General features: G+C 38.2%; 1 protein-coding gene across 3 annotated transcripts in view; it reads right to left on the reverse strand.

The window, feature by feature from the left end:
- Positions 1–18,003, reverse strand: part of LOC122404887 (RNA pseudouridylate synthase domain-containing protein 2-like) — a 257,493-nt gene that overhangs the window by 7,495 nt on the left and 231,995 nt on the right. For all 3 annotated transcript variants that reach the window (XM_043409226.1, XM_043409225.1, XM_043409224.1), the window contains one exon: positions 5,103–5,190. In XM_043409226.1, coding sequence (XP_043265161.1) covers positions 5,103–5,190 — 88 coding nt within the window. The remainder of the gene's footprint in view (positions 1–5,102; positions 5,191–18,003) is intronic.

An 18,003-nucleotide genomic window follows, 5' to 3' on the forward strand; every position in this document is an offset into this window, starting at 1 on the left:
CATAGCAAGTGCATTCTGTAGTTTTTTGAAAATTTAAATTTCCCAATAAATGCATAAATATCCGTCTTGAGACATCTTGTTTCTCTCGTGTCTCTTGTTACAAAATGGAGTCTCCGGTTAAAAAATACTGTATTTCTTTTTCGTTTAATATTTGATTTGGCAAATAATTTTCTTGCAACAAGAATGTATTTATTACTGGTTATCGAATAGACATTTTTTCCAATTGTACTGGGGAAGAATATTTCTCTGGCCAATTGGTTTAAAGCCACCCTGTACAGTTCGTGCCAACACCCCGTCGTTTCACCCTCGTCTTTCAGCTTGAACTATTTTTTCTCACGTTAAGAGGCTCTCCAGGTGGTCTTAATTTTTTAAGGCGATTGCATCGCGGCGAGCATTGTTGTTCGACGAGTTCTTTTTTTCCCCCCACTCCGCGGACGACCGAGAAGTTAAAGTTGGCTCTGGACGATCGAGAAGCGTTTGAATTTTAATGGCCGGCGCGCGTTTCGTAAATCGATCCTCGACGGTACGTCTTTCAAACAGTCCTACTCGAGCTTTCTAAAACCTTTTGAGCATTTTACAGTTACACGCGCGTATCAAGTTTTCCAATTTTCTCTCGTGATAATGGGTATTTAATGACCTCTTAAAAATACTCCAAATTATATACAAAACTTCTATATGTAATAATGAATATTTATATTTTTTTATTAACAAAAAAAAATTAAAATAATTTAATTTTTGAACTTGGATTTTGATACGATATTCGACTCAAAATTGCACATTTTTCTCCGTTCTTTTATTAACTCAAAATATCAATTATATAAAATTACTATATACAAATTTTCATCTAATAATGAAAATTTATATTCTTTTTATTAACAAAAAAAATTTAATTTTTGAACTTGGACTTTTATACGATATTCGACTCAAAATTGCACATTTTTAATAAAGAAAATTTATATTTTTCTTATTAACAGGAAAAAAAAAATAAAAATAATTTAATTTTTAAATCATTAGACACATTTTGTTAAACTCTCGGACTTTTATGCGATATTTGAACCAAAATTGCACACTCCTATTAATTTACAATATCGATTCTATAAAATTACTGTCGGGAGACGTCGAGTATGGAATGCAAACGTAACTTTTTATTATATAAATGACTTTAACGTGGACCAAGAGGTACCAGTAGCGATTATTATTTATGTATATTAAATATTCAGTTTTCGAGTCTAGTATTACGTTAATTTGTCGGGTGGATGAAATTACCACGGAAATTTTCACTTCGTAAATTGGGTAAACGAAAACTGGCGCGATCGGATGCATCGTAAAATCTAATGCGCGCTTTTCAACGGGTTTCCGGGGCCCAGCAACAAAAGGCTGGAAAACACAACTGTCCGTGTTCCTCCCCCCGTGTAATTAAATGATCATTTTGCGGCCGACGAGAATGTTTTTGCGGCGATTAACTGAATGGGCTGAATGGTAATTAAGCGACGTCCAATGTTTCGCACAGTTTCCCTTTGGCGTTGCTCCATCCACGGACCCTCGTAAATTAAACGAAGAACGCGGAACACACGAAACCCGTACGCCACTTTTTGACGAGCCAAGAAACACTTTGTACATTTATTATTCATAGGAGTCCATCAAAAGTGACGTTCAAAATCCAAAATCGAAAATTCAAGACTTCAAATTTTTTTTCTCACGTAAAATTGCCATATAAAAATTCCAAATTTCTGTCACGACGTGAAATTTGAAAATTAGAATTTTAATCAATTTTTCCCCGTCGATGTAATACAAAAAAAATTGCAAATCATTTCCTAATTTAAATAAATTTTTCCCTGTCGATGTAATACGAAAAAAAAAAAAATTTGTAAATCGTTCGTTCATAAAGGGAGCAGCTACAAATTATTATTTTCTAGGAAGGAAGGAATTTTCATAATTTCCTAATTTAAATAAATTTTTCCCTGTCGATGTAATACGAAAAAAAAAAATAAAATTGTAAATCGTTCGTTCGTAATCAGATCAACTATAGTTATTATTTTCTAGAAAGGGAGGAATTTTCATAATTTCCTAATTTAAATAAATTTTTCTCTGTCGATGTAATACAAAAATTTGTAAATCGTTCGTTGGTAAAGGGAGTAGCTAAAAATTACTATTATCTAGGGATTTTATTTTTTGAAAAGTTTTAGATTAAACTTGTGATTTAATATTAGCTTTAATGTGAATAGAGATACACTGTATTGTTTCGAAATCTTTGACGATCCTCCGTTGACATTTCCATTGGCTGACAGCCGCCATTGATTTACTACTCTAAGCGAGTCCCTAGCATGCCTTTGACGACTGCGTACGAGAATGCCGCGGAGTTCTAGCAATTTTAATCGCGCCCCTTTATAAACGACACGTCCCGTAATGACGCCCGACCGAGAAATAATTTACACCGGCCATTACGCTGGTTGACGAGAGACAGTCTGTAATTTTCATTTATAACAGAATTATGCGGTGACGAGGCTCGGCGACTAACGCGCCTGGACATTAACTAACAACCGGGACTCTGTTTCGAAACGTTGTACGGTTGATTTATTACATTTAGATTTCCGATCGTCCCTCGATCCTTCACGAACAATTTGTCAACGAATACCTCTCATTCTAATCGTGGTATTATATATAATGGAAAATAAAAATTTAAAAATACATTAGTAACGTTGTACTATGTAAATAAATAAAATAGTTATACACAGGGTGTCCCACAACCCCTGGGAAAAATTCTAATGGGAGATTCTAGAGACAAAAATAAGACGAAAATCAAGAATACCAATTTCTTGACTGAGGCTTCGTTAAAAAGTTATTAACAATTAAATTCAAAAATGTCAAATCGTTCTGGAAAAATTATTTTCGGTTGCGGGGGTCAATTACAATCATTTTTGGTGAATAGACATATCTTCGAAATCCTATCCACTTTCGAGAAAAAAAATCGGTTAGATGCAGAAATTTTTCGACAAAAAAAATTTTTCGAATCGTTCTAGAAAAATTATTTTCCGTTGCAGGGGTCAATTACAATCGTTTTTGGTCATTACACATACTCCCGAAATCCTACCCAGTTTCTAGAAAAAAATTCGAGAATGTGTGAAAATTTTCGACAAAAATTAAAAAATTTCAGATTGTTCTAAAAAAATTATTTTCTGTTACGGGGGTCAATTATAATCATTTTTGGTCATTACACATGCCCCCGAAATCTTACCCGCTTTCGAGAAAAAAATTCGAGAAGCTGTGAAATTTTTCGACGGAAAAAAAAAATTCAAATCGTTTTGGAAAAATTATTTTCGGTTGCGGGGGTCAATTACAATCATTTTTGGTCAATAGACATACCCCCGAAATTCTGCGCATTTGCGAGAAAAAAATTCAATATGAGCGAAACTTTAAATTAGTTAATAACTTTTTAACGAAGCCTCCATCAACAAATTTGTATTCTTGATTTTCATCTTATTTTGGCGTCTAGAATCTCCCACTAAAATTTTTCCCAAGGGTGGCCGAACACCCTATATATTTAAACCAAATACAACAAAAGTTAAGATAATAGTTATATATATGGGATCTTTAATAACAAAAATTCGACCATTGAAATTGTTTATTTAAACTCAATTACTCGTTAGAATGTTGTAACAATGCCTGAAAGGTTTGATAAATAAAAATAAGCGCTTCGAGGATCGCGTTGCTAGGGAAAGAAACAAAATGGCGGACGAATGGGAATCCTTAGACGAGGGAACGGTGGATGAGGCGTGGAGGGGGGAGAAGGTGGCTAAATATCTTGAAGAAAACGCGAAACGAGTGTCAGCGCGTTGAAATGCATTGCTAAATTGCTGTTCGATTATTCATAACGTTCCGTCGCGCACGTTTGAAGGTTAGTCGATGAGTAGACGCCACGCGTCGAGGACGTAGATAGGAGGAATTAGTAAAATACACCTGAGAAGCGTGCGTGCGGTTAATTGGTAGCCAAAGCAACGGAAACTTACCGTGACGCGGCGAAGGTGCAAAGGAAAGAGGCGTGTAAAAATTATGGGAGGGGATTCGAACGACGATTGAACACGCAGCGATAGTTTTCTCTCCAAAAAGCCCAACTAAGTATGAATTTTATGAAAATTATATATTCTTTTGATTTATTAACGAAATTCTTTGCAAATCTCCACCCTTGGGTTCACAAAACTATTTATGAAATTAGAACATTGTCTCTAGAGTTATTTTTAGGTTAGTTTGTTCTGTAATTTTCTTCGTTGGTCTCGTAATTCAAGATGGCTGACTTGGGATATATCGAGTCACACAATTTTGAGGTTAGATCCACGTTTACAGAATTATGAAATTCTCAAAGCTGTTTCTACCGATCAAATTATTTCTCGAGTAACATTTCAGACCTCATAAAGTCCAACTCGATCAGCCATTTTCTTTTAAGGGTAAATTATGTCTCGACTATGTGAAGTTGTATATGTTTCTTATTTTATTCAATTTTCTTTATTTGGGATATATCGAGTCTTATGTAATTTTGAGGTTAGATCCAGGCTTACCACTTCCTTCTTCCCAAAGCAATTTTTACCATTCAAAATATTTCTCATAAAATCCAACTCTCGAGTCACTTACCCTTTCTAATAAAAACTTAGTTTCTCGAATAACCCATAAACTAGCCTCGATAAAATTCTTTTTCCCCCCAGAAGACTAACTCATCCAAGGTTAGTAAATTATCTATCAAGTCACAAATTTCCTCCCTTCCCCTTTTTCCACTTTGTCAGACTTCATCCCCCGAAATAAGCGAACTATCTCTGCCAAAGAATTTCCCAGATAACCCCATCGAAATCAAGAGTACTCCGCCATATTTCTTCGAAATCACGATGACGTTCGGAGACTCCGTAGATTCTCCATAGATGGCGCGCGAATGGATTCGATCGCCCATCCCCGGGACAGAAAAGAGCAGATTTGATCGCGAGGGAGCGTTCGCGGCCAAAAATAATCGGCTTAGCCAGAGACAATCGCGTCGCTGCGGACAATCGTCGCGTCGGGAAGCAGAAGACGAGGCGACAAGCGTTTTGGCAGTACAGTCCTGGCAGTACACCACTTACAGGGATGGAGGCGGGCTTGTTGACCACGACGACGTCCTCGTCCATGTGTATCACCGTGATCGGCTCCGAGGTGACAGGCACCTCGTGTCTGCAACACACCAATCGCAACCAGCTTAACGTGGCTTTGTTCCTCTTTCGCCGGACCTCCTTTCTCTCATCTTTCGATCAGACGTCTCATTCGTTCGCAACACACACGGACAAGAAAAAGTATTGTTCGATATCTATCGTAGGGAGTCTAGGTAAATCAGTATCGTATAAAAACTACAAATTTCAATTCGAAATTATTTTCTACGTTTAATATCCAATGTTATTTGCATCCAAACGCAAAGGTGGCGAAAAGATTTTGGTAGAAATGGACAACGGTAAAAAAGTTCTCTGTCTTAACGCGTTATCGACGGGGAACGAGAATGCCCCGTCGGTAATGTGTCAAGTACGAGTTTCGATCCTTATTTTTAGGTCATTCTCTAACCAACCGAGAAAGCATCGTTCCGTACGAGTTTTATTCTACTTAATATTTGCTTAATCTCGCGGGTAATAAATTTTGTTTGTAATACACGTTCCGACGGGAGTATCGTGTGTAAAGAGAGAACTATAGGCTTGGCTGTATAGAACAGTTTAATGTAAGATAAACGTGTCTCAAACGGCTAACGACGGCTGCTAACCTGCAATTATAACGCACGCGACCGGGACTCGCGGGGTCCACACGCACGGCTACTCGACACGCGCATGCGCCGGAACACCGCATGGACATTTCTAACGCGATTCGAGATCTAGGTTTTGCTAAATTTAGTACGACTATATTCGTTATTATCTAATCGTTGCAGAGCTAATATACTTTTGCAATTTTTTCAGGATCCAAGGATCGAAACATCGTTTACGAACTTCCATTTAAGCCTGAATTTATCTGTCGTTTTAAATATTCGTCTTCGCTTGCAATTTCATTCGAGACTGATCTTTCTTTCTCCCTACTATACATCAATGAGAACACGTAGTCGTTGCAAGCATGTTTTCTTTTATGTTTTAGATATTTGTTTTGAGTTTAACTATCTGGAAAATTTTATTGAAATTAAATTTTTGTTATTACTCTGACACACATTGGAACCAATTTTTCTTTCAGAAGATAATTTCGAAGCAAATATCGAGAACTTTAAATAATAAAATGCTCAGCAAAGACTATGTATGTTCATTATTGTTACACAAAGTGGAACTTCGTTTATCAGAGGGACACACAGAATTTCGAAGATCTCGAAAAGTTTCAGTTTCTTTAAGCTCTTGTAAAATCTGGAAAGTTTCGAGTTTCTTGAAAGTCTTTAAAAGCGACAATTCAAAATGATCTTGATTGCTTCGAACGTTTGGAGAGTTTTAAACTTTCAGGATTATCAAGACAATCGTGAAAGTTCCAAGATTTTTCGAGACCTCCAAGAATTTTATGATTTTTCAGTTGCAAATTGCATAATTTTTTTTCTTAACACTTTACCGACCGGTACCGATTGACCCTAGATTATATATCTACTTTTTCTTGTACTTATAAGAATGTTAAATGAAACTTTGCGACAGTGGTTATTATATTGTTCTCTTTCTGTAATTACAGGGTAATTCAATCTAGTGATATTTTTTATTTTCATGAGAACCGATTAATAAGCTACCCGGTCGGTAAAGTGTTGAGCGGTAAAAAACTGATTTACCGGCTATCGGTCGGTAAAAAGTAGATTAATAGGCTACCGGTCGGTAAAGTGTTAAAAAAAAAAGTGATTTTTTATCAAAAATAACGTGTTGTAATTGTCCACAGATGCAGATAAACGAGGCTCCCCCATACACACGCATATACAGGGTGACAAAGAAGTAACAGTCGGAGGATAGGACTGAGATTTCGAATTATGAAGGAAGATGTTCGAGTTTGTATGTGTCTGGCATTCCAAATGGAAAGGTGAGCATGAAATGTTAAATGTAACTTGTTTCCTCAGAAACCGTTCACCCGTGGCGCATGCTTGCGCGATTTTCAAACGGGATTTCTTAATTATTTACGATTAATTTCATTTTTTTAACAATTTTTTGGATTAAAAACGAGAAATACCAATTGCTTCGATTTATTCACGTTTATGCTTCCGTTTTGCAATACTCGAAGCTAGATACTTTCTCTAGAGAATACTTTACCTTCTCCGAATGGCAATTTATTTCACCATATCGCATTCGTTGGATCAGAAATATCTTCGTGGTACTATATATGTGTGTATTCTTCGAGACGACTCCTTTCATAAATAAAATATAAAACAGCCATGAAAACTATAATATATAAAATTTTTAAATCTTGTTTAGTAATAATAAGGTGTGGTTATTATGGTAACAGGCGATATATTTAGTGTGATTCACGCTGATTTGCTTTTAATAACAGTAATAGATTGCGCATACAGGGTAATTCATTGCCTACGAACAAGTCTGAAAGTGCCGGTCACCGGTGACCACCGGTGGCAGACGAGTCGAAGAATCATTTTTCATCGAAGAATTATTTTTCAAAAGATGGATATTTAGTGGTCACAAACAATTTTTATTAATGGAGGTTGGGTGGGTTAGGTTAGGGTGGGTCTCCATTCGCAGCAACCTCCACGTGGTGAGACCTGGGTAATGTTATTTAGCGTTTAATTAATAATCGTATCACTCTTAGCTGGGTAATGCAATTATTAATTAAAAATTAAATGATATTAGCAAATTGGCTGCGATCCGCTTTGCTTAGGACATCGTAAATATAGAGCTTCTTTAGGTTAGTTTTGATTCTCATTGATTCATCAAAGATTCTAAGAGTATTGTCACTGATGTGGTATAGAAGTAGATCCTTCATCCAATGTGTATTTTTGCGGCCTATTTTTTTTATGGGGTCTTGAAACCCCATTACCATTTTCGTGTCATTCGCTACGTTACCGACAGATTCAGAAATCTTCCACAGTCAACTCACATGTATTTACGCAAACACTACAGCTGTTTGCCTATCAATACTAAAATTCAGTGAATTAGTTTCTCAACTGACCGCCATTCATGTGAAGAGGACGTTAATAAAAATCACCTCCGAATTTTCAAGTCGGTATGGCAGTCAAATTGGGCCACGAAAGTCCATAAGGTGAAGGGTCTACTCGTATACCCCGTCCGTGGTTCGAGTTACTTCGATGCCATTTAACCCTTTGCACTCCTATGTCGAGCGTGACTCGACATTCTTTCAAGTCCAATCCAAAGAGATATCATACACTTGTAAATTACAAACTACAGCAGTAGTGTAAATGAAACAGATATTTAATTGAATTTGTTTGTTCCTCTATTTGTTTAAATTGTCCGATTTGTTAGTTAACGTAAACTTCAAACAAAACACTTAAAAGCGTTGGGTGGTCTGGTAACAAAATTGAAATATAATTCGGAGTGCAAAGGGTTAACGAACCGATCGATAAAGAAGAGTCGGGAGTCGACCGAGTCCCCCCCCCCCAGCGCAAAGAAGTCACCGAATCCGTGCGGATGGTTGGAAAAATTAAACCGTTACGTCGATCGAGTGCTCTTCACCGTCGAGAAAATGGAAATAGCTCGCGACGAAAGTGGAAACCGTTGCGCGATAGAGCACCAACCCTTTTATCCGACCGTCGGCTAAACAGGTTAATGGCGAAACGCGCGTCGACTGAGTTACGCGAAAGAAGAGTCGTGGGCGAGTAGGGGGGAGGGGTGTGTGTAGCGAGCGTCAGATAAAGAAAGTTAGATGGCGACAAAGGAGCGCGAGACGGAGACGAAAAGGGAGCCGTGGAAACACGACAGGTGGCTACGTACGTACCACGCTGCGACTCCAATTACGCGTTCCATCTACCTAATGCATTCCGCTCCGTGGAACTGCAGTCGTCGCGATGCACGAGGAGCATTCTCTCGTCGCGGACAATAAGGAAGCCTCGACTGGAGGAGGCTTCTCTCGCCGCGGCGGCTCGAGCGAATTTTCGAATGCTTTTCGTGCTTCTTTTTCCATCGTTTCTTCGCCCCCACCCCCACCCCCCTCTGATCCCCCTACGTCTTGGCTTTCTTTGTCTTCCAGTCATTCTTTTCTGCCCCTCTGTTTGCGTTTCGCGTGGCAGCCTCCTTCGCTCTTGACCGCAACTAGCGTCGGTAACGAAGAGCTCTAGATTTTTTTAACTTTTAATAATTTTTGTTTTGCATTCGACGCGAGGCAACAGATTTTTAATTTGTTTAATTATTCTTCCGTCTCAAGTTGTAGTAACTTTAAAAAAAAAAAAATCGAGAAAAATTCTTACCAATTGAATGTGAATTTGATCCGTTAATAAAATTACAATTACCATTTTCTGTTTATTTAAAAAAAAAATTTTAATATTTAAAATACCAGTTGATTTAGAAGATGGAAATAATTTGCGTTTCCTTAATGAGTACTGGAAAAAAATATTGCAGTTTACCAAGTGCCACCGATGAACTTGGGGAAAAAAGTCGTAGGATAATGGATGTTATTAAACCACAACGCATAAGTTTTCCCTTTTCTATCTTTACTCAGCGAGCTATAGGTCCAATTATTAAAATCAACTTGTACGAGATAAAGTTTTGTTCGTCACTTCGAATATAAAAAAAGTTGGCGTTGAAAATCGAGGGCAGTATCGAATCACATTACAGTCGCGAGTGTTAATTTTTTAAACGACGAATTTTGCGAAACTATGAGAGAGAAATCACCGATGCCTGATTTATTCAACATTTTGGTTATTTACGTAACAGTTAAATACGTGTGTGTCCTGTGTGCTTGTGATGATTTAAAGATTCGACAGAAATTTTACGAGCCACGAGGTGTGAAATTGCGAATGTAACTGTTTGGTAGGTTTCGTGAATAATAAAATGGACAAACATTTCGTGCAAAGTCTGAAATATAGTAAAAAAATAAAATAAAATAGTGAATAATGTTTTAATCTGGAATCCAAAGCTCAGTTCTAACCTTAGTTCTAAGTGTAATTTAGTCCCAAGTTACGTGTCGCTCGAACGTAGTCCTAACCTTGTTCTAATTCCTAATCAACACAGTTCAAAGTTACGGAATCGATGAAAGTCTAGGAACGACGAACCCAAAGGCCAACTTAGTCATAATGTACAACAAACCTAGGTGAAACTTGTTCGTAACGTAACATAATTTGTTCAGACCTGTGCGTTATCTAGGCCTAGTTCTAACCACGTTCTAATTCGGAGCCAAGACGGTCTTAACTGATAAACTCGATGAAGATCCAACCTAGAACTAGTCCAGATCTAATCTGTTTCTAGCTTCAATGTCTAATCGATAACTAATTGTCAATGAACATTGCAACGACCTTCAAATTTCTGGATTCTTATTTTCGACCATTTAAAATTCTTTAATTTGAATATTACGCGTATAAAATATGTAAAAGGATTGAGAAACTCTAGAGAACGTTGGAAGACTTATAATTGAGCCATAGATGGCGCTGGTGCGTTTCCCGTGAAAGCCAAGCACAGCTGCAACAAAATCCAAAAATGGCCGCTTGGGAACCAGATCAAACAGAGCACACGCTTACAGAAACTTTCTACATTGTTTTCATTTTCTCAGCCAGCTGAATATCCGCTGACAAAAATGGCTACAACTTCGATGCAAAGTCTAATAAGGACGTACACGAACCGTCCATTGTTTTTTGCGTGCCTTCAATCGGTAAAGTAGCTCCCCATCCATAGGCGTAATCTATGGAAAATTAGATTCTCAACAGGTTCACTGTCCGGGTCTCTCAGCGTCCTATCCAAGAGCGTGGCACTGTGACCCGTATACGGGTCACGGGCAGTGAACCAGTTGAAGACGAGTTAAATTTTATTCCAACAAAAAATAATTTTTGACGAATAATATCACTATTAATCAGTAAGGAAGCTTCCAAAAGCATTCGGAATGAAACTTTCAGCGATACAAATTGAAAAGTTGGTGATCGAGAATTTTCTCGGTGAAAAATCGAGAGGAATGCGTTACCCAACGATATCGAATTTTCCAGGCGAACGACACTCGTTTCCCATCGAAAACAAAATGGAGTCTAGGGCCAGATTCTCGTTGATTCGAAAAATACATACTCGTTTGGCTTGGACGCGTTAAAAAATGCAAAAAAAAAAGTATAAAACGTGGGTTTCCCCACTTACCTAATAGAGGGCGAGGCATATAGCGAAAACCGACGAGGGAAGCTTTTCTATTTCGCGGTATGGAAGCGCGAAACTTCGACTCGCGGTTTCACGGGCTCGGGAGTAATAGGAGTAGCAGTGGCGAATCGTCGAAGTTACTTCGTAGCTTGTTTGGACGTGGAAATCCGCGGCTGAAAAATCCCGGGGTATAATTAATCGCGACGACGGGCCATTAAGATCGCGTCGTGCATAGTAATTGGCCTCGGGTCGTCGCCTCGATAAAAACGGGGCGGCCGATTCTGCTCGAATTACACGCTAATCCCGCTCCTCGGACGATTAAAGCAACGTCAAACGGAAGAGATAAGGAGAGAATTAATGGACCGACTAGCATCTTATTATTTAACTTCCTTCCTGTTGTTCGATTATTTCATCGGGTTAATTAAATTCGAACACGGTTCTCTGATACTTGCACTTAGCCTCCATTTTGTTGTACCACCTTCTGCCATCTTTATGACCGTCATAACGAGTCTTTTATTAGTTAAAATTTTGTGTTTTAGATTCTGTATATAGCAAACGTAAAATAATTATTTTCAACCTTCTAATGGCCAGATTGAATCTTTAAAAAAATCTCAGGAAGATTATTTGATAGTTTTATCAATATTGTAATTTAAATAAACGTGTTTCCAACAGTCTGTAAATATATTAAGGGTCTATTAATGTGTACGTGAAAGTGCAAAGGAAGAATAGTGAATAGAGTCTAGATATCCTTCTATCGCGACGGGGGCGCCACTCGACATCAAGATGGCGGACGTTTCAGTTCGAACGTGGCTCCTCTGGCACATGATATTCAACTAGGGGGTTCAAACGGCCAGATTGAATCTTTAAAAAAATCCCAGGAAAATTGTTTGATAGTTTTATCAATATTATAATTTAAATAAATGTGTTTCCAAGAGTCTGTAAATATATTAAGGGTCTACTAATGTGTACGTGAAAGTACAAAGGAAATATAGTGAGTGGAGTCTAGATAACCTTCTATCGCGACGGTGGCGCCACTCGACATCAAGATGGCGGACGTTTCAGTTCGAACGTGCTCCTCTGGCACATGATTCTCAACTAGGGGGCGCGCGTGAGGCAGGATCCGTTAAGACAGTTTAGTTCGTCACCGAATATAGGACGAAACGCAATAATTTTGATCGCTCTCGTAACTTACAAACGCGTTACGTACCTCCATTAATACAGTTATAAATGTAGTAGTCGATTCTCCGCACAAATTATACATTTAACGTAACTCGAGGCACTAAAAGACGACCAATGACATGATTTTACGGTTCACTGCTACGAATGCAGTAAAACTTAATAATTTACAGTCTCTGGGGTAATAAATTACTGTTTCTTTAGACACGTCGACGATGCACGGAACAATTACTTTATATTTACGCGAGCATGGTTATTTTCATTTTTAGAAATGTTTACGAATTTTAATTTCTTGAAATAATTGGCAAAAAGACGCGTAGTATTACGAACGAAGGTGTCGACAGTATCTGTTGAAAGGAATTAGACGAACTGACGCGGGATTAATGAGATTCCTTTCACCGAACGTGTGCCAACAGAAAATAATAAACGCGAAGATTGACTTTGTCGAAGATCGGAGAACGCGATATTTCTATCAGATATATGAAAAACAGTTTTCCTTTCGTTCGAAACATTTCCCGGTATCTTTCGTGATTAAACAGTTGCGTATTAATAAAAACGGGCAGCTTTCGATACAAGGGGCGGAATACAAAATTTAATTGGAAATTTAAATAATTTAAAATTAATATTAATATATTCTCTCGATTTAAATATATAATTCGAATGTTATAAATATTCAATAATTCCATTTAATTACACTCCTCGAGTCGATAAGTAGCTACGAAACGTTGCGTGGTTTTTAGGTTAGGTTCTTCGAAGTTTCGTAAAAATCGATACGCGACGGTTCGAGATATTCTCCCGTTCGCTAAGTATTGGTTTGTCATTAACGAAGAGCATTCGCTGGAGTTTCCATATCGATTTTAATTTTAATTCCTCGTTTCTCCCTTGAAACGTGAAATTTAAATGGACGATTTATCGTCGACGAAGCTCGTTCGAATTTCCACGAAAATTGTTTGCAAATTCTATTCGTTCAGACGGATTCGAAGTTTCAAAAATTCTACTATATTTTATTGCATCCAGCATATTTTACAATCTTGATGAAAAATATCGATTTCGAAAAAGAGAAAGAAACGATCTTCCAGATTTGAAAAAATTAAGAAAATTAATTAAAAAATAATCGTAAAATAATTAATTAAAAAATTTATTTAAATAATTAATTAAAAAATTTATTTAAATAATTTTAGAAATTTGGAATTTTTTTTTTTAATTTAAACAAAATTGTATTTTATATTTAAGCGATACGGGAAGCTTCTGTCCGAAATATTTGCACGAGATTACGCAAGATCCCATTCTTCTTGTCGGCGAATTCTCACCTTGCGGTTCTAGGGCAAGGAATCGCGAAATTATTTATAACAACGCGCCACTTTGAACCGCGCTTACGCAATCGAACCGTGGACAGGGATTTGATTCGATACGGACATTGTCGTAATGCGTTTGTTTAACGACCGTAGGTCTTCCGTCACGCGTTTTCACCGTCGTGGCTATATTAAGCGTGGAAGGATAATAAATAAGTCGATCTCCTTCCGAAATTGCTCGAGTGCCAAAAGTCCATTTGGCCGGCGGCGTGGCTTTCAGCGAAATAGGCCCGCGGAGCGTCACGATGGCGCGAAAAAATTTCAACAATCGTCTCCCGCACCCCGTGACGAGACTCGACCAGTTTATTTGTCCAAAACTAATCTTAATGTAACGCTAAATTTACTCTAAAAACATCCCGAACGAAACATCTGATTCAGCGATCATAATTTGTAAGAAAGGGGAGTACTACATTCGTCGAGAGTCAGTTGCATCCCTTAAAATATTTGTCACCCTTCACGAAAAGCTAGATTTAATTAGGAACAGCTGAGGTTAAAAAATGTTTGGAATTTCTTTACCCCCCGTCGGTAACAAAAACGGTTCAGTCGATAACTATGTTTCTTAAATCATTTTTCAATGTTCTGTTTGTTTCTAAACTCGTATAGAGGTTAGATTGAAATGATAGAACAAGTCTGACTTGGTTTCTTTTCCTTTTTTTTGGAATATAATAAGAAAAAGCTAGATTTAATATCGAACAGCTGAGGTTAACACATTACCGACCGATAGCCTATTAATCGACTTTTTTACCGACCAACACTTACCGACCGATAGCGTATTAATCAACTTTTTTACCGACCAACGCTTACCGACCGTTAGCCGATTAATCAACCGCTACCGGTCGGTAAAGTGTTAAAAAATGTTTGGAATTTCTTTACCCCCCGGTCGGTAACAATGTTTTTCAAATCATTTTTCTAATGTTCTGTTTGATTCTAAACGCGTATAGAGTTTAGATTGAAATGATAGAACAAGTCTGACTCAGTTTTTCCCCTTTTTTTGGGAGTATAATAAGAAAATTCGAATCCCGCGTGACCTCAGACCGATGACCCGGCCGCCATGAGAGATAAGGGAGGGTCAGGAAAATTCTTGCGGGATATTACAAAGGTTTTATGCTCGCGCGTAGCTCGCACGAGGAGCCACGTGGTACGTGCTTGTAATGCTAGATTGATGTCTTGATATCTGGCCCGAGATGGATGGGAGTTGTACGTCGGGGAGACGATAAAGGTTCCAGCGGTGAAAGTTGCCACGGAACGACATTAGAAACGTTTTAGAGGAGGACACGATTTTTCTCCGCGAAATAGACCTTCGTACGAAGGGCGAAACAATTCGTAAAATATTGCTTCGTCCCCTCACTCCCCTCCTCCTTCCACAATGGTGAATTTCTTTCAGAAGTCTCCGGAGATATTTCAACGAAGCTGTTTAGTCGTCGCAAGCTTTTCGACCGTCGGGAAACATTCTTGCTATTATGCAATTGCTATTAACCCAAATTCAAATTAGCTGAAATGATAAACGAAACCTCGTAAACTGTCGACTGACCTGTTTCAGCCAAAACTTAGACACGAGCACCGTTGACGGATGCCAGACGAATTAAAACGTATCTCATTAACGATTCCCCCCGGTTGGTGCTACTAATTCTCGCGAAATAATTAGTAAATTGTTACCTAACCTAGACTATACATTGTGATTGTTATCTTTGTTAAAAAAAAAAATTCCTCGACGCTCGAGTAGCCTTTGAATATAAAAACCAGCGTGGATTTGCCTTCTTTAACCCCTTAACGCTCATCCTCGAGTCTGATTGCTTTGAAAAACGATATTTGTTTAATATAACGGTTTAAGGGATGACAATATGTTTTTCTTCAAATTATAACGGGGGAAAAAATTTTTTTTTTGCGTCGAAAAATTTAGGCACCGATTTTTTTTAAAAATTCGTTTTTGATTTTTAATAAATTTGTTTGACGCCCTACAGAAAAGTTGTCTAATACTTTTTTTTAGGTGCTAATAGACTATACTTCAGAAAAAAATATCATTGAAATATGTTCACTATTATAGGAGTTATGGCGGTTTGAAAATTGGACCATTTTTATGGGGTTTTTCTTATTTTGCGGAGTCAAGGAATAAGTTTTCGAATATTTTTGGAAATTTCGCATATTCTTCACTAAAATACGCGTTGTTTGCATTTTGAAACATTAAAATTGTCCAATCCGTTCAGAAGTTATGGCGTTTTAAAGATACGCATGAAATTTTGGGGCACCATTTTGTAGCACACATTATGTTTTTGGTGATGAATTTTTTTCTCGAAAGTAGGTAGGATTTCGAGGGTATGTCTATTCACCAATAATAGTTGAAATTGATCTCCACAACCAAAAATAATTTTTTTAGAACGATTTGACAAATTTTTTTTTGTTAAAAAATTTCAGTACCTACCCGATTTTTTTTCTCGAAAATGAGTAGGATTTCGGAGGTATGTGTAATGACCAAAAATGATTGTAATTGATCCCTACAAACGAAAATAATTTTTCCAGAGTGATTTGAGACTTTTCAATTTCGTCGAAAAACTTAGGCACCTACTGGAATTTTTTTCTCGTAAATGGGTAGAATTTCGGGGGTATGTGTATTCACCAAAAATGCTTGTAATTAACCCCTGTAACTAAATATAATTTTTCCAGAACGATTTGAAAGTTTCGAATTTAATTGTTAATAACTTTTCAACTCAGCCTCCATCAACAAATTGCTATTCTTGATTTTCGTCTTATTTTGGCCCCTAGAATCTCCCATTAAAATTTTTCCCAATGTAGCTTAGAAACAAGTCCAATACAGAAAACTGACTTGGTCAACCCCAAAGCAAAAATACAAGTGTTAAGGGGTTAAAATTCAACGGGAGACACTTTTTAAATCTTCAGTTCTCGATATGCAATCTCCTCGATCGCCAGCGAGGCACGATGCCCTAATTGTTTCCAGCGGGGTTATTAATGTCTTATTCCAGGCGCGCTCGGATATCGCGTATGCATCGGTTTCTCTGGCAATATATTCTGTGTACTCCCGCGTCGCGTAAACGGCCTCGAGCGCGCTACGCGTAGAACCGGAGGCTTCCGGGATGCCTCTCGAGAGGGCTGGGGGAGGGAAAAAAACGGGCGAGCACACGCTCACCCCCGGAGATATTGCGAGAATATTTCAAACCACGCGCCTCTCGGTTGACAAACTCCCGCCAGTCGCACTGGCTCACGCTGCGAGATATATCGCCCGAGACACTCGCGCGACAAAGTTATGACGAACTATAACGACCCTGGATCGAAACGTGACGCCCCGAAACTGCGATCCTTCAGCGTCGCGCCAACGTTTGCGCACGCACGGAGGCGTAAAAAATGTTTAGAATAAATGTTTATAAATGAAAACAAATAAACAAATTTTTTGAAACTAATACTTCAAAAACGAAGCCCCATCCGACATTTTTGCAAAGGAAATTGTTGTTCAGAATCGTCTCAGATACCCCCCATTTCCGGTTCTTACACTATTTACGGGACACCCTGTATATGAGTATTTTTTTATATATCGAGATATTTAACAGTTTGAAGACTGTAGAAATTCCTAAAATATTCGAACAGATGTTCCTAAAGTGAGAAAAATCTCATCAAAAAGGCCCAATTTTGAAACGACCATAACCATAACTCCCTAGTATACCTAGTCGATTTGGACAAATTGGAGCTGGAGAATACTATGATTTATGATCCTCCTGAAACTGGTGAAGAATTGATGAACTTTGATCATCTTGATTTTGTGATCAGACTTTCGAGGACCCTAAAATGTCTCGAGTTGGTTAGACATTAAAGCAACCCTGGTCGATGAAAACGTAGGTTATGTTACACCTCGAAACAGTGACAAACGTCATAGTATATCACACCAGGTCGCCAGTCCTATTACGGAATTTCTGAGATACTAGAGTTAGCTATTCTAACAATAGCAATTGAGAGAAGAAGGGTGCAACAAGGCTAGAATCCTCCTCTTTATCGTTTCATAAAAGAGTCGTTAAAGAATGAACGTGTGTTCCTCTTGTAGACGTCTCTGTGGCGTCATCAGCCACTTCGAAACAACGTCTGCCCGGGCGCAGAGAGCTATCTTTGGGTCAGCGTCTGGAGAACAGGATCCCCCCGACGAACGACGCCTTCGCCCTCGCGATTCATCGCCTCGAGATAACCGCAGAGGAACCGTAGAGCTTCCCTTATCGCCGCAACTTGTCGAGGAC

This window comes from Colletes gigas, unplaced genomic scaffold (assembly GCF_013123115.1).
Source record: "Colletes gigas isolate AHSC1104 unplaced genomic scaffold, ASM1312311v1 Colletes_gigas_Sc00003, whole genome shotgun sequence".
Lineage (NCBI taxonomy): Eukaryota > Metazoa > Arthropoda > Insecta > Hymenoptera > Colletidae > Colletes > Colletes gigas.